The following is a 24,129-nucleotide window of genomic DNA, read 5'->3' as shown; positions in this document are numbered from 1 at the left end:
TTATTTACATAGATTATTTTTTAAGACGACAGAGCTGATTGGCTGAAGCAGTTCTGTACTGAAGGTGGCTCTGTACTGAGACAGGTTCATTGACTATTCCTCCCTTTTCCTTGGGGAAAAAAACTGATTAGTTTCTCTCAATAAAAAAAAACAATCCCTCCCCCAACAATAGGAGCTGAGATGAAGGAGAATTGTTTACAAAGGACTGACTGATATTCAACACCAAGCAACATCAAGAGCTTTGCCTGGTATATTATACAATTGAAGTATCACATATGGAGCATAATAATTTTTCCAACAATGAGCATGAAGGACTTTCTGCACAAGTCCATCATTGACATTGGGTATGATTTCATGGTGCAGCTGGGCTGGGGGGTGGACTGAGGGGAGGGGGCAGGGTTTGACTGGACCGCACTTACGTGCTGAGAATCCGACAGCGACAGTGTGACGTGGGCAGGGGGCGGTAGAAGAGTGTGGATCCCATCTCAATGGCGTACGTGCGACGCTGTGATGTAAGTGTTACTGGGCAGACCCAGTCCTCGGGTCCTGGGAAAAGTATCAAATTGGCGTGGCCTCCGATAACACGTTATCTTACGTCACTTTTTAAACGATGCCTTTTTTCGAACAACTTAAGAAGGACATGGCCTCACTGACTGATACAAAATTCCCCACAATGTTTGTGTTGTCGGCCACCTTCTTCAATGCAGTTTTTGTGAGAGAGAGAGAGAGAGAGAGAGAGAGAGAGAGAGAGAGCGAGCGGGAGAGACAGAGAGAGAGAGGGAGAGAGGAACCGGCCGCCTAATCCATCTGATGGAGCGTGAGCCAATTAAGCGGCTACACTGTGGACAGCGACAAACCCAGAGCCCTGCTGGGGGACTGACCTCGCTTCCACTGCAGTAGCCCTCAGGAGGCTCCCTGATGCTACTTTGTGCATAAGCTCATGAAAAATTTTGGCTATATTCTCATATTTTAATTACGACTGCTAATGCCAACAATCATTTCTGCCAACACTGTAACTAATTAACATCCATACAGAGAAGGACTCTACTTATATAGTTCTAATTTTACTTCTCTTTGTACTTTGAGCACCTACTTTCATTAGTGCGTCTCGCTCAAAAAAAATCTCCATGTTGTCCCCCCTGGTGCCTTAGTTTGACTTCGAGGGGCTTCGTAAGAATGACAAGCAGGCAGACGGACCAATAGACAGACAGACGGCCTGGCGGACAGAGAGACCGATAGAAAGACCGACAGACAGACAGACAGCTGGAAGAACAGACTGACATCCTTCAACTGCATATCCTAACCGGTGGGGTGCGGATGGATCCTATCCAAGTAGCAAAGGCCATGAAGCTGTGGTAGGGATGGGATGGGATGCCAGTGACGGTGTGAAAGATATTTAGAAAGGAAATAAAGATTTAATAGGGAAATTGTACACTAATTAAATTTTTCAGTATTAGTTTTCATTCTTTGAGTCTTCAGATGGGTATGACCGGACCGGGAAAGTATTCCCCTAACATAGTCCCTCACAGGAGGTCTACCTAGGTCAGTCTCACCATTCCTGCGTATCTCTGCATTTCCCTGATGAAAGCAGCAGAAGACAACAGTGACGTCTGTGGCACGGTTACCGGGCGACTCCTCTAAACTTTGATGACGACTGACGGCTCATATGGAGTGAGGTGTGAGCCGTTCTCAGCTTTTGTTTAGAGAAGAAAACAATCTCTGTCTCGCCGGCAGGCCTTTGGGGGCCTCTGGGGGCCTCTGGCAGCTCTGATCAGTCTCTCTTTTACTCTGTTACACGAGAAACCCTTTCGTTTTTAGCTCCGGCCGCCTGCTCAAATCTACGAGTCGGGCAGTTTTCACCACAAGGCTTTATGACTGCAGACATTATGCCGCGATACAGACTCTGTATCACATTATTGATTTAACCGCGCAACCTGAAATATTCATAGTAAGATCTAATTAACTGCAACTGCGAAAAGAACAGGAACCATAAACAAAACATATTATGATAGCAACGACACATTTTGATTGAAAATAATTAGTAAATAAGGTCCAAAGACAGACAATATTTTAATTAACCTAAACTATAAAAAAAGATAGAAGGGCCACCTGTGAACAGTAGAATGTCAGCTAAACTGTGAACAGAATTTATTATAATTGACCATTAAATCCTTGAATAGTGATACATAATGAACAGACTGTCTGCTGTTAGCCTGCTACTACATCTGCATCCATATGCATGTTGCTATGAGAACCCAAGGAATTCCTGCCAGTGGGTGAGAGCGATGCTGCTCATGCATCCATCACCATCACGTGCATTAATGATGCAGAATCTGCACCCAAAGGTCAGTGTTCGGTTGGATGCAAAATTTTCGAAAAGATTTCAAAAATACATCATGACCCTATTTGATGCAATAGGCGCATGGATGGATGTTAACCCTCCCTACCATAAATTAGCTTGCAAATTACTACAAGAATTTCCCCCGGTATTAATAAAGTTCTCATATCCTGCCATAAATATAGCTGAAAATTAAGGTAAATCCTCTTTTAAAATCTAGTTAGACAATCTAGCAGTCTGCATTGAAACTCCAATAAAAATAAACTAAACATTAAACTAAGTTTTTTTAAATCTATGTTTTCCTTATAGGTTCTTAATATATGCTCGATTTTGTTTATATGTTTGGGGGTGTTTATGGTTGGGTGTCCTGTGTAAATAAAGTTACAAACATCAACAGGAAATGGCCAGCTGTTGAGGTCTTTAACTGAATGACTTTCTATGTGAAAACGCACTGCTGCAGACCAAGGATTCCGAAAACACCGCGAACCTCACGCGCTGCCGGCCGCGACCGCGGGCTTCTAAGGTGTCTCTGGTGGAGCCGGTCCGAGTCGCACTTTAGTTTATTTATAAGGACACACAACACCGCTGTCTCCTCGGCTTCCTCCCACACTCTGCAAAGAACCACCGCTCTGTTCGCTCCCATTGACAGCGGCTCCAAGTACAGCCAGTGCTCTCCGGGCCACCAGGTCTGTCAGAGTCTGTCAAGCACAACTGAAACATCCTTACTGAAAAGTTCCGCTGAATTAGGAAGCTCTTTCTTAGGGGCCTCTTCTTTACACAAGACTGGAGCCGCATAAGACCTCCCTAATTCACATTATAATGTTAATGACGTCAGCTAATCGCTTATTTGACTCTGACTGAACAGTGCTATCATCACGCTACTTCAAGGTACAGGCTGGGATGTTGGCTGGGATCTCGCACATCTCCTGGCTTCATAATGATGTATTTTTAAGGTCAGTCCGTGCCTCTGCTGACTCATGCCGGGTAATTTTATCCCACCTCTGCCCGGTGTGGATTGTTACGCATTTTTCCATGGGCTTCTTGGAAGATTTCTTTGCGAAATTCCTCTAAGCAGATTTCTGTCTGATTTTGGCACCGGCTTCCCTAACAAAAGACAGAAGTAGTTGTAAAATTGATGACAGTGTTTTTTTTTTTCTTTCTTCTTGCATGTTAATGATACCTTCCTGCGGATTTCCATGCCAAGCTGCTAAACAATTAGTCCATCCAGACACTCATTCTTCATTTGCATATTTCCCAAGTTGATTCTAGCATTTATTGTCCACTCTGCGACACTTTTTCATCTCGTCTGTTTCTTCACTCAGTCTCATGGTTTCATAGGAAAAACAGATATGGTTCTACCACATGTGGCACCTTTAGATTCAGGAAAAGGCCTGAAGCTGGAACACAGCTTTTACAGAAGCAGCACTAACACACGGTCTTACCCTTTGCTTTGCGTCTTCCCTTGCTATCTGCAGTACTGCGTTCTCTGTCTTTTCCAATCTGTCCGATTATCGGCTTCTGTCTCACCGCTGGTCCGTCAGTGACGGGCAGACGAGTCTATTTGCGCGGCCCGGGTTGCATGAGGTGGCCCCCCGAATACAAATGAAGCCCAGAGGCCCCCCGATAAGCCAAAGTCTTTCCATTATGTTAACAGAGGCAGGCCATTCATCTCCACGAGAGTCTCTACAGCTCGTGAGAATGCAAGCTTAATCGGGGCGCTGTGTTTACCAGCAGGATAACGGGAAACAAAGGCAAAGATGAGGGAGCGTGGAATTACCAGAAAACAAACACGCTTAGCTGCTGATGGGGCCAACAAATACAGAAATGGGTCTGGAGATCTTTCTCCTCATACGCTGCTGCATTAACATGCAGAGAGAAGGTGTTACCCTGTGTGTGTGCGTATATATAAAGAGATCAAAATATAAAGAGTCACAGATTAATCAACTGGTTGGTTGAAACAAAAACTAGGTCTGGATTTGAACTTCATGGACAGGGACTTTCCACCTCTGTCATTTTAATTTTACTTTTGTGAGTTACTTCCTGTGATAATGAGCATGACAGTTACCATTTTTGAAGGTAAAATCCATGTTAAGCTATTCGCATTGGCTTTGCCCTTAGATGTAACATTCTACTGCCAACCTGGAAGCCTTTCAGAGTGTGACTGCGGCGTTCGCCGATACTCACATCGACCCCTGGGGGGGGCTGAAGTTCGCACTCGCTGGTCGGGCTCAGGTCCTGCCTCATCACCCAAATGGGCTCTTTGGGTTCATCGGGGGTGTACGGTGAGCGCACTGTCCGGGTTTTCACCTCCTCAATGGCCTCCTTTATGTCCTTGATGGCCAGTGAGATGGCATCGCGTTTCTCCCTGCCTTCCCTCTGCGGGGCTGCTTCCTCCGAGGGGCTGGCTGCGGTCAGCCCATGCACTTCCTCCTCATCCGCCGGGGGTTTCCTCTCCTCTAGCTCCTCCTGGGAGGTGTGCTCCGACTCGGCCCACTCCTCTGCCGCCCCCATGCGGTCCAGGCTCTGGGAACTCAGGCTCTCCTTGACTTCGGCCACGATCTGGTCAATGTCTTCCTCCTGGTCCATGCTGTCCATGCGGGGGTAGGGAGCAAACTCGGCCTCCTTCTCAGGGCTGTCAGACTCGCCGTCGGAGCGCTCGTCATAGTGGTGCAGCCGGGAGCCCACGGCCTCCTGCTGCCGGAAGTCCTCCTGCTCGAAGAGGCGGAAGCCAGCCCTGCGCTGCTGCATCCTCTCCTTCTCGGCTTCCCCTTCCGCTGGTGGGCCATCGCCGATCTCCTCATAGACGTGCTCCTGCATGCCGTAGCTGGCGTAAGGCTCCGAGTACGGCTCGTCCTCCGGCTCTCCGGCGCCCCCTGCCTCTCCGGCCTGGTAGGGCTGCTGAGCGTACACGTAGCTGGAGTAGGTGGGATTCAGGGCTTCAGCATCCCGGCTCAGGGGCCGCTCGGCGTTGGGCAGGGGCTCCAGGGGCAGCGGGGGCGGCTGGGGCAGGTAGTGGGGCTGCTGGTGGGGCTGGTGCTGCTCGGCCTCGGCGCTCTCCGTGTAGCCCTCGGCCTCCGGCCTGAAGGGCACACCATATACGCCATCATCCTCCCGCTCCGGCTCCAGCGCCATGACAGCATCGCCTTCGGCTCGGTCCGTGTGGTTGTGGAAGCCGCTCTCTGTGCTGCCAGAGCGGGCCAGGCCAGACGCCCCCTCGTCCTCCTCGGGGTCCTCACGTTCCAGGGGAGGCGGGGCGGGTGGGGGGAGCTCCGCCCTCTCTGCCTCCCGCTGCTGCCTCTGCCTCTGCCTCTGCTGCTGGGCGCGGAGGCGAGCTTCGCCATCCCCCTGTCGACGGTACCGAGTCACGCCTGCACGTGGGATGGGCTTGGGCACGTGCGGCCGCTCTGCCTCTGTCTCCTCCCCCCTTCGCTGCCCACGGGTGCGGCCACCACCCGAGCCTTCATAACGTCGATACCGCGCGCCGCCCTGTTGGTGGTGCGCCGGCCTCTCAGGGGCGCCGTCCGTGCTGTGCCCGTTCTGTGGCCGGGCCCGACCGGATCGGCGGTGCTGGGCGTATGGCTGGGGCTCCACCTCGCCCATCTCGGCCTCGGCCGCCTCGCTCTGCTCCAGGCTGCCGCTGCCGGGCTCCGCCTCCCGCTCCGCCTCCCGCTCCGCCTCGTTCAGGTGGTTCATGGTTGCCTCAGGTCTACACACGACACATGCTGTCCTTCGGGCCGGGGGTCATGCAGGACAAGGGCGCAGAGTCTGCGGGGACAAACAAGAGACACAAAACTCACTTAATGCAGCAGAGTCACTGCACCACCTGCAAAGCAAAGGCGAGAAACCCTCATCCCCGCGAGCCGTGTGTCCTACTGCAGGCACGCCAACCCCAGTGAGATGCGGCGAACATGTGCGTGTTTGTCACTGATCTGTCATCCATCCTCCAGATTCCCTGAGAAACTCATACGACCAACCGCCTGTAATGACTTAAACGTGGCTTTTTTTATACACAGCAGCAGCCTGACTATAGGACTCTAACTCCTGCATGACAAAGACCTCACAGACGCTGATCCATAATGTACCACCCAGCCTGTTTGGTCGGGAGAGCTGGCCAGCCGTCCCATAAACGTTCCTTCGAGTGGAACTGCAGAGAGAACGAGACCAACCGACCAACATGGGCCAACCCTACCCACACAACGGCTGATGAGGCTTCAGGTATGGAGCACTAACCCAGACCCGCCAATCCTGCCCTTATGCTCCTTACATCTGCAATCCCCATCAGGCGGAGTCACAGCCTCAAAATGAAATAAATAGCTGAAATCAATGCTTATAATGGCCACAAGGACAGAGAACCTTGGGAAGGAATCTGGGCATCGTTTCAAAACAAGGTAGAAAAGGGCTTTTAACTGTGCAGCAACAGTGGTTTAAGGATCCTTTTAGCAGTAAAGGATTTAAACAAAGGGGAAAAAACACACGGTCCGGGCTACTCGGTTGCCACGGTGACAGGGATGGACATTACAAATGACTGATGGACACCTCCGGCCTGCAGCTGCCATGCCCCCCCTCCCAACACCCAGCCACAGCCCCAGACCACAATGGCTGCGTTACCGCTGAGACACGTGGAGGCAAACTGTCCAGCTGAAACTCTGCATATATACTTATTTAGTCAAGATATCTGCCATAAAATGGAAACACAACTATATCTCCATATTAACAGAATCATTTGGAGCTTTATGTTCAAATGGAATCATCATTCATACTAAATGAACATTAAATCAACATCATCAACTTGCTACACTGCCGTACAAAAACACTGTCCCTGCATATTTTATCAAAACAGAGTTATAAGTGAAATCAGGTCTTCTGTTTTATCTTATGACAATATTTCTTAGTTCAACTAATTACTCAGTTTTGAAGAAAACGCTGTCATTCAACATAAACTCTTCTCAGTTTTAGTGCCGGCATAGTTACTGTGTTTTGGGCGGTAAAACAGACTAGCAATCATATATGAAACAAAGCAGAGGAGTGGCTTTTCATCGCTCTGGGCCAGCGGTCACATGACCCATCAAACAAGCAACCAAACAAGCACTGTGGCACAACAGCTGACGTGTTCCTGGAATGAATATTTCATGGTGCTGAACGCGCCAGCCGATGGGATCACGCTTTACGGAGCTCCGCCTCCGGCGGGTGACTGGAAGATCCACCACGGAGCTTTAATCGGCCACCGGCGCCCCCTGCCTGACTGCACAGCCAAGCCAGGAAGGAGCTGCGCATTACACAGCGGGCAAATGCGACCGTGGACTGGACAATGCGATTAGAAGGGAAGGGGGCAGCCGTTGCATGCCAGATCTTGGTCTGCGCCATTAGACACGTGGGAGGGCGCTGTGAGATGCGAACACGGTCCATCAGCCCCAGTCTGACGAGGGGTGAAGAGGATAAACACAGACTGATGAAAAAAGATACAGTTCAGATCAACCACGAACTATAAAGTCATCAGCGAGAACCACAAGACCTCGACACTCACAGCTGACAGGCAGTGCATGAATTTTAGACTTCCAGTTGATGCTCATCATGACAGGTCCAGCTGCAGGAAGCAACAGCATGCTGGACAGTAGCTGTGAAGGCCAGAGATGAAGAAGAGGACCTTCTCTATATCCCTGTGATCTCCATCTCTGAAGCGTGACCCGGGGGACGCCCAGATGGAGTGGAGGCATACAGCTCTCCTGTTGCTGCTCTCTACCTGAGAACCTCACCAGGGTTCTGCTCACTCACTCTACCCTCTGGAGGACAAATGGGAATGAAGAAAAAAGGTCTAAGAAAACACTGATGCCGACGGTGGGCATGTGAACAAGCTTGTGTCGTTCTTGCGGCGCCTTCAGATACACTTAAGAGCATCACACGCTGCCCTTTGGCTGCTCTTTACCAAGCCTCAGCTTTCAGATACAAATATGTTAGGTGGGGGGGCACAGGGAACAAGGTGATGTTGAGCATCGCCCCAGCCAAGAAACGTCTCAATGCATATAAACTGCTGAACAGAAGGAGACATTACTGTTGAACTTACAACAATTCAGAATGTGTCAAAGTAACATTCCACTAGCAATGACGTCATAGAGAATTCCGCACTCATCCAACCCGCAGCGTCCAAGAACACCTTGTCCTAAAACACTAACAGATAATTTGCTGCTATCATTCGCCTGAACCGTTCAGATTTACAGGCCATGACTATTTAATTTTTTTCCCCTCACTGTTTTTGTTCAAGGATTTTTATTCGTCACACTTGTCGCAGTGTAGTCAGACCGTAACCTGCAGTGAGATAAAGCGTTGACACTAATACATAAGGAAGAGAAAGTGATATAGAATAAGAAAGAAAAAGGAAAAAGAAAACCAGGTGGAAAAACGGAGATGTGCAGTATAGCTCAAATAATGCGAATGGTGCAAGTATCGCCAACTGCAGTCCCGTTCACAACGCGACGTGAATTCATGTGTAAAATGGGCAACAAAAAATCTGCAGCAGAAATAACGGACCATTCCGCTGCGGCGCATGGAGACGCGGTTACAGGCCCCGCGGATCATTAAAAGGCCGTGCCTCATATCGCCAGTGACGGTGTGGGGTGAGTCACCGAATGCGTGCGAGGCACGACACCTCATCAGGCCAAATACGGACAAACGGGACAAACAAAAGGCACAAGCATTTCGCAGTGAAGGGGACACGCGGCACTGCATGTTCAGTCATTTTCGGGAAACGATGGCGCGGCAGATGATAGCACTGTTGCCTCAAACTTCTAGGACCGGGGTTCATGTTCGTGCGTGTGGAGAAGTACATCTTCTCCCAGTGTCATCGTGGGGTTTCCTCCGAGTACTCTAGTCCCCCCCCCCCCCCAACAGTCAAAAAACTTGCTGAGGTTAATTAGAGATTCCAAATACCCTGCAGGTTTGCATGAATGCAGTGTGTGCTCAGCAATGTGTTCGTGCCCATCTTCCGGGAATTTCCCCTGCAGGAGAGGCTCCAGACCACCGTGACCCTGTGCTGGACAAGCAGGTACAGAAGATGGATGGATGGAGGAGAACATGGCAATAGCACCAACAGAAAATTTTGATCGGGGTAGCCATCAGGGGGCAGTTATATTTATGGGGGAGAGGTACTGCCATGTACCATGCTTCTTCTATCCCCTTGGAAAATTAAATGATCCATATTTCCTTCTTATTATTCTGGTGGGGGTTGAATAGGAGTGACTACATTTTTACAAACCCCCCCTGAGATCTGCCCCTGCTTAATGGGGAGCTCTTAGTGACACAATTACCACTTGATACCTCTAATGGTTATATTACATTGTATCTCGAATGTGTGACCCCATCTTCAGAAACTGTGTATGGCATTGAATGTAATTCAAAACACAGCCGTAAATGCATGCACTGCACGGCCCGCATGACATTGATAAACCAGCGGCAGCCAAAGGAATATGGTTCAGTGGACCGTGGCTGGAATGAAAAACCATGAAACATCTGGCACGAAGGGCTCCAGGATGACAGATGGGGTCAGGGTGGACGTCTTGTTTTGTGCGGCCAGTCCATGCTGTTTGTAGCAGGTACGACATCCTTGGGGTAACATGATGTTAGTAGAAGATATATTACACCTCATTTGAAGCTGGATTTCTCCTGTCTCACAGTCTGATCTGCTGGGAGGCAAATCAAATTAGACCTGCAATTTACTATGAACAGATTAGATTACAAACCCCCGCCATCGCAGACTTAATTGCATTTTGCCACACAAATACCAAAAGGAGGGAGGGAGGGTCAAGGTCAATATTTTGTCTTGACGAGAATTTCGTATTATCTCTGTCTATAACCTAGAGACCCACTTGCAATTCCACCAGGTGTAACTTGCCTCACTAACTCAGTGTATGAACACAGCTCACTGTAAATGGTGAAATATTTCACAATTCAGTCTGACCATAAGGCTAAATTAGGCCGCCATTGGACTAAAGCAACTTGGCATATATGGATTTATAATACTTTACAGCAGCCTTTAAAAGCACAGCTAAATAATTACCTACTGGGACGTCTACTGCAAACATAACAGCTGTTGCAACATATCATTAATGGATGTCTGGAGAGTCACAATTCTGCGTTTCGCAAAGAACAATGAACATTTACTCAGTCTCTCCAGCAACATGGCAGCTAATTTCCATGTCTGATTTTAGTGATTTTCCCCCAACCGGAGCCCTTGCTAATTATTTCAAGTTTCTTAATTCAAAGAGGACTAGCTAATGTTCATGGGTTTTAATTTCACTCCTTCCTATGTAACACATTTCAGAGGAAGCTGCAAACACAATGCGCACGTCGTCAGTTTTATTTGAATATGTAAAACTGCAAGAAGTGACCATCCCAGGTGGCCTGCAAAGATCTTTATTTTTATAGTGCAGCAACCTGGTAATAAAAATAATCATGTCTTTTGAACATGTATAAAAATACATTTAATGTGCCACAATGTAACAATGTAACACTACCTGGACAATGTAACAATGTAACACTACATGGACAATGTAACACTACATATCACATGACAATAGGTATTAAGCATTCAAAAAGTAGGAATCCCCCCCCCCCCAAAATCCAGGACATGCCCTTCCTCTAAATACAATATGACCTATTTAGAAAAGCTACAAAGCTGCCATACCTAAATGCCACTAGTGTTTGCTAAGAACAAGGCAGATTTCCACCTGAAGCACAATGGCGTCCATATAAATGTAGGCAGTGACGGCACTACAGCATTTTCGGGGTGTGATTGCTCTCTCACACACATCAGACATCACACATAGATCAGTGCTGAGAAAGCTGAACCTCCACTAAGGCAATAAGAAAACCTATTAAGATATTTTGCCACCAGGTTCGCTGTCACAATGACGCGATGATCAGAGAGACAGCAGCCCAAGTTTATAGGAGTATTGGGATCGATGGCACTCTGCACGATCCACGGGCGATGGAGAGAGAGATCATGGGGGTGCATGGCTTTGCGGGTTAGGTCTCTGTGCCCCCTGACTGCAAGGCTGCAGGTTCGAATCCCATGATCACATCACCACTGGACCCCTGAGCAGCACCGTAACCCTGAAAGATGCTTCAAATGCGCCACATTAATCTCTGACCCCAAGCTTCACTCCTATCCCTGAATATTTCAAAGGAGAGAATGTGAAAGCAGCTGTACCTTGACTTAGGGCAAATGTCATTTCATTTGCAGGCAATTCGGAACATGTCTTTTTCGCTATATAACCTATAAATGTGCCCAACCTTGGCAGGTCTGGTACAAAACACTAATGAGAAAGGCCTTTAAAAAAAAAAGTTACCAGTCAGAAAAAAAAAAATTGTTCCAAAGAAAGGCTATTTGTACTATTCTCTATATTTTAGAATAAAGACATCAAAACTATAAAATAAGATATGTAAAAGTATTAAACAAGAAAACATTTTTTTTGGGGGGGGGACAGCTCTGTGGGTTGGGACTCTGAAGGTTGCTGGTTCAAATCCCTGGGTCGGCAGAGTGATCCACCATTTGGAGTGGTAGGTCCAAACTTTTACCTGGTACTGTCCACAAATAAAGAGGTGAAACTTCAATTCCCAAATGCCTCAAACAAAACAATGGATATGCACCTAGCAATCAGTCACCTAATTGTTGAAGGGCTTGGAACGATAAAGAAATCTTCAATTAACTACTGAAGTACACAATTAATTTGTTGCGTATTAAATCGTTTACTGAGAAATCAAAACTCTCATGTCTTGCCAGTCATAAGACATTGAAGAACGTAATCACACCCGATTAATTGGGAGCTCGACGAGCAGCAAACAGCAGAACACACAGTAGATCCCCCAGGGATCTTGGACTGGGAAGCCCTACTACGTCTCAAGCCACCCTTCCTGCAGCGATACAATTAGCTGTTGTCACTCTGAGTTCAGCAGTGATCAAGTGCAAGAGAAAGCATTCATGCACAGGGGTGAGCCAATGTCACATCGGCGCCCCCTAGGGACCATCGAAATGACTGCGATGCAGCACTTGTTCTGTGGTTTGGGGGTGGGGTGGTGGTGGTGACCCACAGTGTGAAAATGGCCTTGAGCTGGAAAGGGTGTCAACCAGAGCAGAGCACTGCAGCCTTCTCTGCCTCCTGCCAGGCCCAGAGCAGTGTCAGAGACAGCCGAGCATTAAATAGAATTGGCAATGAGAAAACCAGGGGATTGGGGGCCGTATTTAAATTAAAATGGATCACTGCAGCTCGCTTAGATCAAGTCAAGGTCAGGGCACGTCTAAAAGTACATGGGCAGTGAAATATGTTTGCATACATAAATGAACTCCTCCATATTTCAATGCATGACTCTTTCCAAACAACTGGGTCTTATTTGCAGAAGGTCTACAGTTAGACCCTGGAGTCCTTGGCACCCGAATGTTATGCCCTTGCTGGAAATCAAATCCAGAACCACCTGCTTTTGAACCCTTCACAGTATCCTCTACTCTAGAGGGCAACGGAAGATGACCCCCCCCCCTTTTTTTTCTCTCTGGCATCTTGGGGACACTGTGCATGGTCCCTGCGATCTCACATGGAGATGTAAAATATATCTTATATTCGGCTGTCCTCCTCCTTTCCGAATGTTGCACGAGTCCTTGCCAAAACACTCTCCCATGAGATTTACTGCAGCCTGTGTTATTCGGCAAATGCCTTGTAATATGTCGTGTGTACGGCCATACCTACTCAATCACACAAAGCAGGTTTTATATACGGACAGCACAGTGACTCAGTGAGAGGAAAAAACTGCAGTTTTCCACAGCTGTGGATCTAACACTCCTGCCTGGTGCAGATTGTATGTTCTCTCTGTCTGCGTGACTCTGGTTCCCTCCAGCAGTTCAAAAACATGCACTTGCATGCATTTGTGTCTCTAGATCAAGGGTGGAGAGCCGGATCCCTGGAGAACCGCTGTGGGTGTGGGTTTTTGCAGTGCTTCTCAACTCCAGTGCTGGGGACCAACAGTTATTGGCTGATTGAAAGATCATCCCAAAAACCCGCACCCACACTGGCTGTACATGGATCAGGTTCCCCACCTGAGTTCTAGATTGTGGATAGTGTTTGAGTATGTGTGTCTTTTGATGCACTGGCGTCCCATCCGGGGTGTCCACTGCCTCATGCCCTGTTCTGGGATAGGCTCCAAGCACAGCCCTGCCTTGGATAAAGAGTTATGGAAAATGTATGGTAGGATACACGGTAATGGGCAAAGCCTTTTTCCATGAATCATCCGACCCGAGCACCATCCGACACCGTTAGTGTTCCAGCATGGACAGCACTCCCCTGAGCCAATGCAAAGGGGCAGAACAACATCACAAGCGGCTCTAAGGAGCAGAACCAGCACGTAAGCTCTCTGGTGCCTAGATGGACTCAGCACTGCAAAGTTCAGATTCACAAACAGCTACTTAATCGACGATAAAAATAAAAGCGACCTGTCGCAGGCAGAAAAACAAATGTATACACACCCACATAAACAGGCAAGCAAGCCCTCACACACACACACACACACACACACACACACACACACACACACACACACACAGGCTCTGTGAAGGACTATCATCACTAAAACACTCCTACAATAATTATGTTACTATGAGAAGTCACCTATCGTGCGCTTTTGGGGTCAATTTGACCCCAGGATAGTGCAAGGTACATCACCTAGGAATTGCTGCAAATAAACCTTTACATGTTTCATTCAATCCCATCCAGTTTACACTACAGTCCTCACGCCTCAGTGATCAATGGCTTAACATATGCTTGTAGTAGAATTTATAAAATGCTTTATCAATGTTTTATAGAGAAACGACGTGATTCAGATTTCATTTGGATCTTTTTTCTGGCTCCTGTCTCACTGAAATCAAAACCGTGCAAAATTTCCCTGCAGCAAATATGCACGTTTGCGCTCTAGTGGCTCGCAATAGAGGTGCGATTCCTTTCCTGACCACAACAGAGACATGGCGCTGTTCTGGCTGTTACAGTGCATTATGGGCCAGAGCATGTACTTAGCCACACTCCGATCAAATTGAGTTGAACGTCTTTAAAAAGCATATTTAAAAGCCTACCGTCCATTTTCTCAAAATTTATTTGTGTATTTGTTTTATCTCCCATTGAATTAACTGTAAAATTCCATAATTTTATAGTGTTTCCAGCACGAACACGAGAAATATTTATTTATTTATTTATTTATTTATTTATTTATTTATTTATTTATTTATTTTAATTAATTTATTTATTTTAATTTATTTATTTATTTATTTTGTATAAGTGAAGCCAATGAGTGTTTGGTATCTAACATACGTGCAGATCCATTATGTGAGGCAATACAATGTAATGCCTTCGTTTGGTGAATTTAGCCTGCTGTGGCAGTAGAAAATACCGGCAACTGGAAGCTACGGTCACAGTAGTGTGACAGAGGGAGGAAGAAAACATAATTAGTGGCTTATTATTAACAGTGCATGTGAAAAGCAGTAATTGGGGTTTTAGTGCAGCACAGTTTAGGCAACAAAGAATTCCCATATGCTGGATTTGGATATACAGTTCATCACACCATGTCACATCTAAACTTCCAAATTCCAAGTAATCTTCACCTAATAATGACCATTTACCATAAATGTCAGGGAACTAAAGTGACTCGGCAAGTTAGGGTCACACATTAAGGGGTTTAAGGGAGGATTTCAGTGGGAAATCAGCGTGATCAGCTATCACACGCATGACAAATTCCAGAGGACTCCAATACGAAAACCGTGACCCATAAATTACAGTATCATATAAATAAAACAAAAACAGAAGACAAAAAATTTGTATTCTTTTCACATGTACAGTTCTCATATTGCCTTGATGGTGTGTAACTCCAGTGGGTTACGTCTCCATGCCTGTGATCAGAAGGTTGTTGGTTTGAATCCCGTGGCCAACAGAGAGATGCTGCAGTTGTGCCGGTGACCAAGACCCATAACTTCAGCTGCTGCAGGGATGCTGCATGCTGACTGATCCTGCCTACTGACCCCCCCCCCCCCCCCCTTGAGCTTGCACTCACCTGTATCTCTGTCTGTGTGTCTCACGGAGAGCGAGATGGCACAGGCAAAAAGGCCATTTCCACATGGGAATCAAAGAAGTATCAGTATTATACTGAATATTCTACTGTGAGAACCAGGGAAAAACAAAACAAAAAGTTCCTTAACAAACTGAACAGGAACACATTTCAGCCACGCAGTGCTGCACAGCGGGACCAGAGCGGACCGACGCAACACGCCCGCGTAGAGAGGTTCTGACGCGGCCCGAGCACCAGGACACTGGGAGGCGGGGGGGGCTGAGCGTGAGCGCTGGGGGAAGGAGCCACAGCAGATGGCCCCACCCGTGGGCAGGACTCACACTCAAGCCTCTGTGTGCCGAAGCTGCCATCTGCCCTCCCCCCCAGGAGGGACGCCGTACAGGCTTCTCGCACAGGCCGTACCACAGAAGAGTGTCTGTATCGATGTGGATGCACGTGTGAGCCGTTGCGTTTTTTTTGGGGTGGATGTCCCCTTTACTGGTCATTCGTTAGGCCCATTAACTTTCCGGCCCAGATTCGACACGCTGGACCCACTGTTTGGGGGGGGGGGGGGGGCGCATGGAAGTTGTAACACAACCCAAATGGCCAGTGAGCATAACGACAGAGGAGTGACACGCATAACAAAGAGCCCAGAGGGCCAATGAGCATAACGACCCATGCACAAGCTAATTTATCAGCCACCCGCATCCAGATCAGACTGCGGCTGTGTAAACCAGATTGTTGGTTACAGATCACAGTTAAAAGACCCCATTTGTTTAACAGCTAGAAGCCCGCAGCAAAGCACTAACGTCACGTGAAGCTGGCCTGCCGCTGGCTAGCGACTCACGAATGCAACAAAATGAGCCGCAGTGAAAAAATCCACCCATCCCTCCGTCATGCATGATCCGCATCCACCGATGCAGCGGAGGGACACAACGAGGTTGGCGCCTCTGCCAGGACGCGCAGGGCACAAAGCAGGAGACAGGATGGCTGTGACGCCAACCCACCACGGTGCCCATAAAATGAAAAATTATCAAAAGCGATCAGACTGGCAGCATAATTTTTAGATCGGGCACCTCGATAGATACCTAAAGCCACAATAGCTTCATATGACTACAAACATGGAAGACAATACGTTTGTTTTTCTGATGGTCCTGCGTCAGTATATCTATCTATTTATTATATCCATGGGAAATATAAGACGATCCATGGTTGCCATGATTACCAAGAATGCTCCAGTAAGTCCACCAACTGAGGAAGCGATTTTAAAAAACCATAAACCAGCTGACATTGCAGTAGGGCAGACACCACCAGGAACCAGCGCTTTCCCAGCCGTCCTCAAACTGGCACAAATCAGACGTCGCTAAACCTTCGAGAAGAGTGCTTTATTAAAAATAAATTTAATATCCTCTGGTGCCATGGTGGTGTAACATGCAGATAGGTGCAAACCCCAGATATTGCATCACCTTCCATTTAATTAGAGCTGAAATAAATTAAAAGCTTGTTTCCACCTTATCAGGCTACAAATATGCCCTAATTTTAACATAAGGGGAAAAAATGACAGGAAGAGACAAACACGCAGCAGATTATTTTTCCACGCATGACCTGGTCGCCCAGAAACAGATTTTTTCTGACATCATACTGGGAGCTGAGACGGAGGGCAGCAGAGAGATCCGGAGCCCCGAAAGTTCTCACCTTCCTGGATCATTTATCTCTGCGGCTCCCTGGGACCGAAGCTCAGCGTGGGGCTCGGCTGCCGCCCAGGCGAGGAGCTCAGGTCCAGAGAGCTGATGTTCTGGAGGTCCTGCGTGCTGAGCGATGGAGGCGGACAGAGTCGCCCCTTAGTCAGAGGCTGGGTGTGATGTGAGGCCCAGTGTCACCAGACAGGGGACTTCAAGTCAGACAGACCCACTGTGCAATGGGGGGGGGGGGGGGGGGGGGGATATCGAAGGGGAAGAAGAAGAGAGACAAGGGAGAGGGGGAGCGGGTAGGGAGGAGAAGTAACATAAAGAAGGAGTCAGAAGAGCCAGACGCTCCAGACTTTGATATCAGGCCCCTAGTATCTCCCTCTCTGTTCATGCATGAAGACGAGGTCACAGAGCCCCCGGTTCATCTGTCATCCAGGGGGGAAATCGAATGGAGACACGTAAGTATCTCCCCACCGAACGGCACGCACTGCTCACGCCACGTGAAAATGCCGCACGGCATCCCGGCGGGAAGAAGGACACAGATACCGGCTGTGTGAACAAACAAGCGGGGGAAGTGGAGATCCGGGCACAACGTCAGTAAGGGAGTGAAAATCCACACAAGATCAATATCGGTCCTTCAGGGGAAACAAAGCAAGTGAATGGGTGAGAGCGCAGAAGGAGTCAGCCGTCCTGTTCTTTTAAGGATTACTTCTGCTCTATTATTTTTTTTTGGTTGCCCTTTATGCACTTATTATTAAAATGAATTCACGGACACCTGGCCTCCACGAGCACTGAACCAGCACAGGGCTACAGCGGCAACCCGACCGGCGAACTCTGAAAACGATATTGTGGGAAAGCCGGGCTGGCGCGGGGGTGTCCATGTGACTCTGGGAATCTCCGAACAGGAGAACGGGTCCGAGTTTTATTTTTGGCGTTTCCTTCTTCCAGAGTGAAGACAGAAAGCAGGGGCGAGCCACACGGTCAAAGTGGGGAGGCAGGGGTGCACGAAACAATCCCCCAAGTCAAATGGAAATATGCCTTTTTGGCGGAGATTGGAAAAAATAATAAAAGGATTTGCAGCCCATGAGATTAGGGTGCCACAAAGCCGGCTCGGGTGCAAGCTCAGTGACGGGGTGACACACTCTCAGAAATAACCAGCGGAGACAACTAACCATTGTGAGAAACCTGACATGAACCCATGCGATCACATGACTGGCCCTTCAAGGACAAGGAGTGGCTCTGTACCTTTTACTCACGGCTTTGCATGTGGAGTCAAGGGTGGGGACACCAACTTTCAGGAATTCACCTGACTGGCCCAAAAACATACTTTAAGTTCCCCATATTAAGAGCAGGAAAAAAAATGACCAAATAATGAAATAATCCAAGATCACACAGATATTGAGAAAGACCCCTGATACATTGACCAATAAGCTAATAAGCACACCATACAGCCAAATATACCAGGTCTCCATTTGCACGATCTGTACTGCTAGTGCTTAAAACAACATGCGAAACCAACCATACAGTCTCAACAGAAATGCGGCTCCACGTTTTGGAACATGAATTATAAAAGGTTTACAGCACTGTGAAAGACTGACACTGACCGAATAACTGGATCAAAGCAATATCATCTCGCCTGTTTTGGGGAATGATAAAAAGCTGAAACAGTCTGTCTGCTAGATTGCAGGCCATTTGCTGGTGCGTCATGTGATGTTTATGACAGAGTTCGCTTGCCAGGACGGGCTACCCAGACAGCCGGCTCATGTCGACTGCTCTCGTTCAGATTGGTTTTAACAATGTCTAATAGCCTCTGGTGCAGGAGTCTCTCCAAATCACAGCGGACGTTTTACAATATGCCGTTTTCTATAGCAGATAAAGAACAAAAAAACTGTTACATGAAAGATGCTGTTATTTCATCTGTCCTTCCATCTGTTTATCTTGGTCAGGGTTGTGGGGGGCTGAGGCCTATCCTAGGCATCAGAGAACACAAGGCATTAGCAGCTGGGGGAGGGGGGTTAAGGGCCTTGCTCAAGTGCCCAGTGGTGAGATCACTCTGCTGACGACACTCAGATTCCAACCTGCCACCTTCCAATCACAGGCACAGTCTCCAAACCCACTGAGCCACACAGCAACCCCATGACTTTGGCAAATCAGCGGCACATTCCAAGATTCAAGACTCCAGATCTTTATTCATCACGTACAGTTATACAAGTACAACTTGCAGCGAAATGGAAATATGGTTGTTCAATAGAATTTTCATAAGTGGAAATTTTAATACAATAAAGGAATATAAGAAGAGGGGCGATGCTGTACAAGGTATGAATGTATATAAGGAATGTATATAGGATGTATACAGTATAAAATAAAAAGACTACACATTGAAAATATGCATTTTACAGTGCAGAGGAGACAGCACAGTGCAAGGGGCATAGTCGTGAAGGTGTGCAACTTGCAGTGGACATGGAATGCAGTAACTGACTAACAATCAGCTGTACAAATGGCTTTAGGCACGTCCAAGCTGAGCAAGCTGATGGGCTGAGGAAAGAGGCTCCCCTGAAGTCTCCCAGTTTCGGACATCAGACAGGACAGGCATCTCCCTGATTTCAGCGAGACACACAGGCAGTTACTGGCATGAGCGGAGTCCTAAATGATCTCTGCGGAGACTGATATAGGCGTCTCTCAGACAGGGGAGGGCAGGTCTGGAGGTGCGTTCCACTATGCAAATATCTCTCTGCAGAGCTACGCGGTGCGGAGTGGTACAGGAACCACACCGGGATGCAGTGTTCATGGACAGGATGCACTCCGTGGTGCTTTTAGGGTTGCCAAGGAGACTCTGACTTCCCTCAGCTGCATCAGGTGGTACAGTCTCTGCTGTGGTTATGAGACCTGAGTCTGGGCATGCTCCGTCCCGAACAGGTCCGCTGACACCCCCATAACCCCTATGATTATTATCATCGCTATATATACACTGTACAATATGTGGGCTAATACTTTGTGCGCTGGGAATGGTCGTAAGCACATTCTTTTTTACGCTCTCGACATGTGGGCGCTGGGTGGTCGAGTCGCTTCAGTTGGTGAAGTTAATGACAGCAAAAATAATCAAGCTTGAGGAAGCAAGACAGTCCAAACAGGAAATCAGATACATTTTTATAAAAACTGCAAATTGTGACCACAAATCGGTTTCCAAATTTATTTTTGCTTCTTAATGTTAGCATTTCAGTGCAAGTAATACTTGAAGGACATTAAGGTCAAATGCATCTGCCCCCCCCCCCCCCCCCCAGCAGAACAACTGGTCCCAATCTGACCCCCCCCCCCCTCGCCCCAGTTAAAATGGTCTAGAACCGGCACTGATCCACAGCTGCCCTGCCGGTGCTGAGAGGGATGTAGTTCCTCAGTTGTGTTCTGCTGAAGTCCGCAATTTAGGAGGAGAGCCGTGTTTGTTCATGAACAGCACAGTCAACCACTAAATGAAGCAGAACCTTAAAAGACACCGGCAGCAGAAACGCCCCAGCAAACCAAATGCTTAGTGTCTGTGCTACAGTTCTGATTCCCCGGTGATATGAACATCATTATGCTCCCTAATGGTGACCCAGCACAGGTGAAACTGGCTTGCCCAGTCAGCACCCCCCGAGAAGTCGACGCCCTAGCTGACCTCCCGTGTCGAGTTGACCAGTCCTGCTCCAAGCTCATGTTGGTGAACTCGTGTGTGCTCGGCGTGCTCCGCTACACAGATAAACTTTAACATATTGGGATGGAACCCACTCATTTTCCGACAATTCTTCCTTTCCTGGTTGATACTCCCACTAACTGAATTTGTAAGATATTATTTTGAAATGCATTTTTTTAAATAAATCCATATATTTGGTTAAAAGCACAAGCTCAATGAAAATTTTCAGCTAGAGCATGTTCTGCAAAGGAATAATCCTGCAAATGTTTATAGATTATAATGGTAAATACACCCCCCATGCCTTTTTTTAAACCAAATCCCCCACCCCAACTAATTTCTACTGTGACTTAGTATCAGGTGTTGTCAAACCGTAAACAGGAAACCTACAAACTATTTATCACTGTCCACCATCCATGTGAAAATGAGGGCAAGCACAGCCAGGCCTGCGGCGATGTGAAGACACGTCCCTGGTTCCTGCCCACGGTAGCTGCCGGCTTCCCCTCCCCAGGCAAAATCGTCAGATATAGGCGGAAGGTTCGCTGTGGCCGCTTAGAGCACTAACCGCAGCACTTAAAGCAGCGTCCTGCCGACACGCTTCCCGGATCCAGGTCTCTGGTGGGCGTTTCCGACAGCGATCTCCGCTCCCCCCAGCGGGATGACCGTGTGTGACCAGGGGGGTGGGCTGGGGGTAAACGTGCTCTTTAATTCACTCTGTGGCTCCAGGCATGCTTTCAGGAACTCGGCAGGACCCCCGCTCCACTCGGTGAGCTCTGCCCGTCTGCCAGTGAGAGTCAGCCCTGGTTTCTCCAGTCCATCGAGAACCCTGGGCCAGCTTATATTCACGCGGCTTTCTTCAGTATAATGAAAAAGGCCAAACAATAAGAATGAAAAACATTAGACACACCTGATCTTTCCCGCACACAGGATGAGCAGGTGAATCCATGTGAAATCTAAATCCCCTGAATAAATTCACATATAAAAATCCACTTAAAGTGTCCCTGAGGGGGAGAAGACAGTAGCATTTTGAAGGATTGAGACAATTATATAAGAAAGAGAGTGTGAGGGAAAAAAAAAAAACTTAAGTTCTCTTGAATGGGGCATGACAGTAGGTCCCAGGTGCAGTGTTCCGGGTGTATCGAGAACTGCACATGCTTTTCCAGCCCAAGAGCCTTGTGTCTAGAATGATCTACCACCCAAAAGACACTCAGCAGAACTACAGGAGTCGACAATAATGGCTTTGCGGAGTGCAAAAGGGGGCAAGGCAACATCAGGCTGGTGTCTCTAATGTTTTATGCATCATATTTATAAAAATAAACTAAATGTGGTTGCGTTAGCAGCCTGACATGCATGGGTACAGTGTTCGATCAGGGCCAAGAAACAAATTCTGCTTGTAAAATGAGTATCTCTCCAGTTCCTGTGTTATAGTAACGCCTCCAAATGGGCAAGAAGGTATCACTTACAATCAATGAGGTCATTTAGTCCGTGACACAGTAAGTGATCAATGCCTGAAAAATAAGTTCTTCCAAAATCGATAATTTCAGCATATAGTCTTTGTACAATAAATGCATCTGCACACAAGTGAGATATGGTTGAGTCAAGTTAATCATGAATATTTAATAAACATGCTCAAAATGAAAAAAGAATGTACTCATTGGGTGCATAGCTAAATCTGCAAGAATACTTCTGGAACATTCCATCAGTGTCCATTACAGACACACACAGCTACCCTCCCAGTGCACTGAACTGTGAAACAGCACGCCTTGTTTGCAGTAGTGAATTACCCTGTTTACCAGCACCAGTAGCGACGATAACAAGGGTAGGAATGTGTGAAAAAACATGTAAATATTAAACCTGGGATGAATGTGATATGCATTTTCCCCTGTTGGATGTGCATCTTCATTTACCATCGAATAAGGTTGCCTCTCATCGTATCAGTGTAATTGTTAAAAGTGGCTTCAAGTGTTTTGTACGTGTCAGGCTAATCCTACTGGCAATGCATCTCTACAGCACACTGCATCTTCAGTTATTATTACTGTTACCTACTCTGCCAACAAAGCAGTGATTTTTAAGTTGCTGTCTTTAAAAAAAACAAAATTCTATCTACTCCTGGGCAAAGTTTTAACAGTCTTTGTCGTCCGTGATTCATTTTTCAGGTTTATGTGAAAAACCAGTGATACCACACCGAGAAAAAAATGCTATATTAATATCGATGATTAAAAACCTGCATTTCTATGCTTCTTACATTAAGTTTCGAAGTAAAACAAAAAACAAGCTGCAAAACAAGTAACGATAGCACTAATGCTATAGGAATAAGCGATCTGCAGAAAAACAGCGTAAAACCGAAGCCTGAATCAAAACTGCATCAGATATCTCTGCCCTAAAAATAAGGGCTGGAGTCCCACGTACTGTACATGCATGTGCTGAAGCTACGACAGACAGCACGTCGTTTAAAATACTTATGGTTATTTATATATATTTTTTTATTTATTTAGCAGAAAGCGATACACTGTTTTTAAGAATGCAGGACCAGACGGCCCATAGAGCAATTCGGGGTTAAGGGCCGCGGTCAGGGGCCACGGTCAGGGGCCATGGTCAGGGGCCATTCCGGAATGCATCCATCAATTCCCATCCAAATCAGGAAAGGGAACTGGAGTTGGAATTTAAATCTCCCTGAAATTCTATTTTCAATTCCAGTTCTGTTCCCCATAGTTTTTTTTTTCCAATCCCAACTCCAGTTCCATTTCCTGATCTAGATTGGTATTGATGAATGCATGCAAAAAAAAATCACTCTGCAAAACATGGGACTGAAACCAGCGACCCTCTAATCACAGGCACATGTTCCTGACTCGCTGAACTGCACACCAGTGAGATATTAAACCTACAGCCCCATGCATGCGTGACCATAGCTGCCCGCAGATCTTCTCTAACAGCCTAATGTCTGGTGCTCAATAGGTCTCAACTCCTTCCCTAACCTGAATGGCCAAGTAGGGTCATCATTTTCTCTTCCTACTCAAACCAATGTCCCTCTCCGAGGTATTTGAGAGCAATAGCCTACAAAATTGGTAAACCTAAATTTATTTCCCAAACCAATGTCCAACAAGACTCTATCCTCAACTGCTGCATTAACCGAAGGACAGAACGTTACTGGATTTTATCTATGGTTTCAGCCACCCATTGACGCCTCGCACCTCTAGGATTGGCAGGGTCCAGCGCCGCCCCCAGCCTCGTGTGCAGTTGTCCTGTTCTACTGTTGATGCGTGGGTTCTCTCTGGGCACTCTAAGCTCCTCCCACAGAACAAAGACATGCCGCCAAATGGAATTTGCCAACTGCCCAAAATGTGTGAGTTTGTGTACTTGTGTCTGTG

At 47.3% G+C, this 24,129-nt stretch overlaps 1 protein-coding gene across 7 annotated transcripts in view; it reads right to left on the bottom strand.

The window, feature by feature from the left end:
- Nucleotides 1-24,129, bottom strand: part of apba1a (amyloid beta (A4) precursor protein-binding, family A, member 1a) — a 57,016-nt gene that overhangs the window by 16,826 nt on the left and 16,061 nt on the right. For 4 of the 7 annotated variants that reach the window (XM_048991886.1, XM_048991936.1, XM_048991894.1 and 1 more), the window contains exons 2-3: nt 17,105-17,320; nt 4,523-6,103 (exon numbers count right to left, since the gene is read on the bottom strand). In XM_048991886.1, the coding sequence (XP_048847843.1) occupies nt 4,523-6,031 (1,509 nt within the window). In that variant the 5' untranslated portion in view covers nt 6,032-6,103; nt 17,105-17,320. The remainder of the gene's footprint in view (nt 1-4,522; nt 6,104-17,104; nt 17,321-24,129) is intronic. The other 3 variants (XM_048991909.1, XM_048991927.1, XM_048991918.1) reach the window with 1 other exon arrangement.

The sequence above is a fragment of the Brienomyrus brachyistius genome, chromosome 2, assembly GCF_023856365.1.
Source record: "Brienomyrus brachyistius isolate T26 chromosome 2, BBRACH_0.4, whole genome shotgun sequence".
NCBI classification, from domain to species: Eukaryota; Metazoa; Chordata; class Actinopteri; order Osteoglossiformes; family Mormyridae; genus Brienomyrus; species Brienomyrus brachyistius.
Note: the sequence above shows the minus strand (reverse complement) of the source record. Positions and strands in the feature narration are given on the sequence as shown.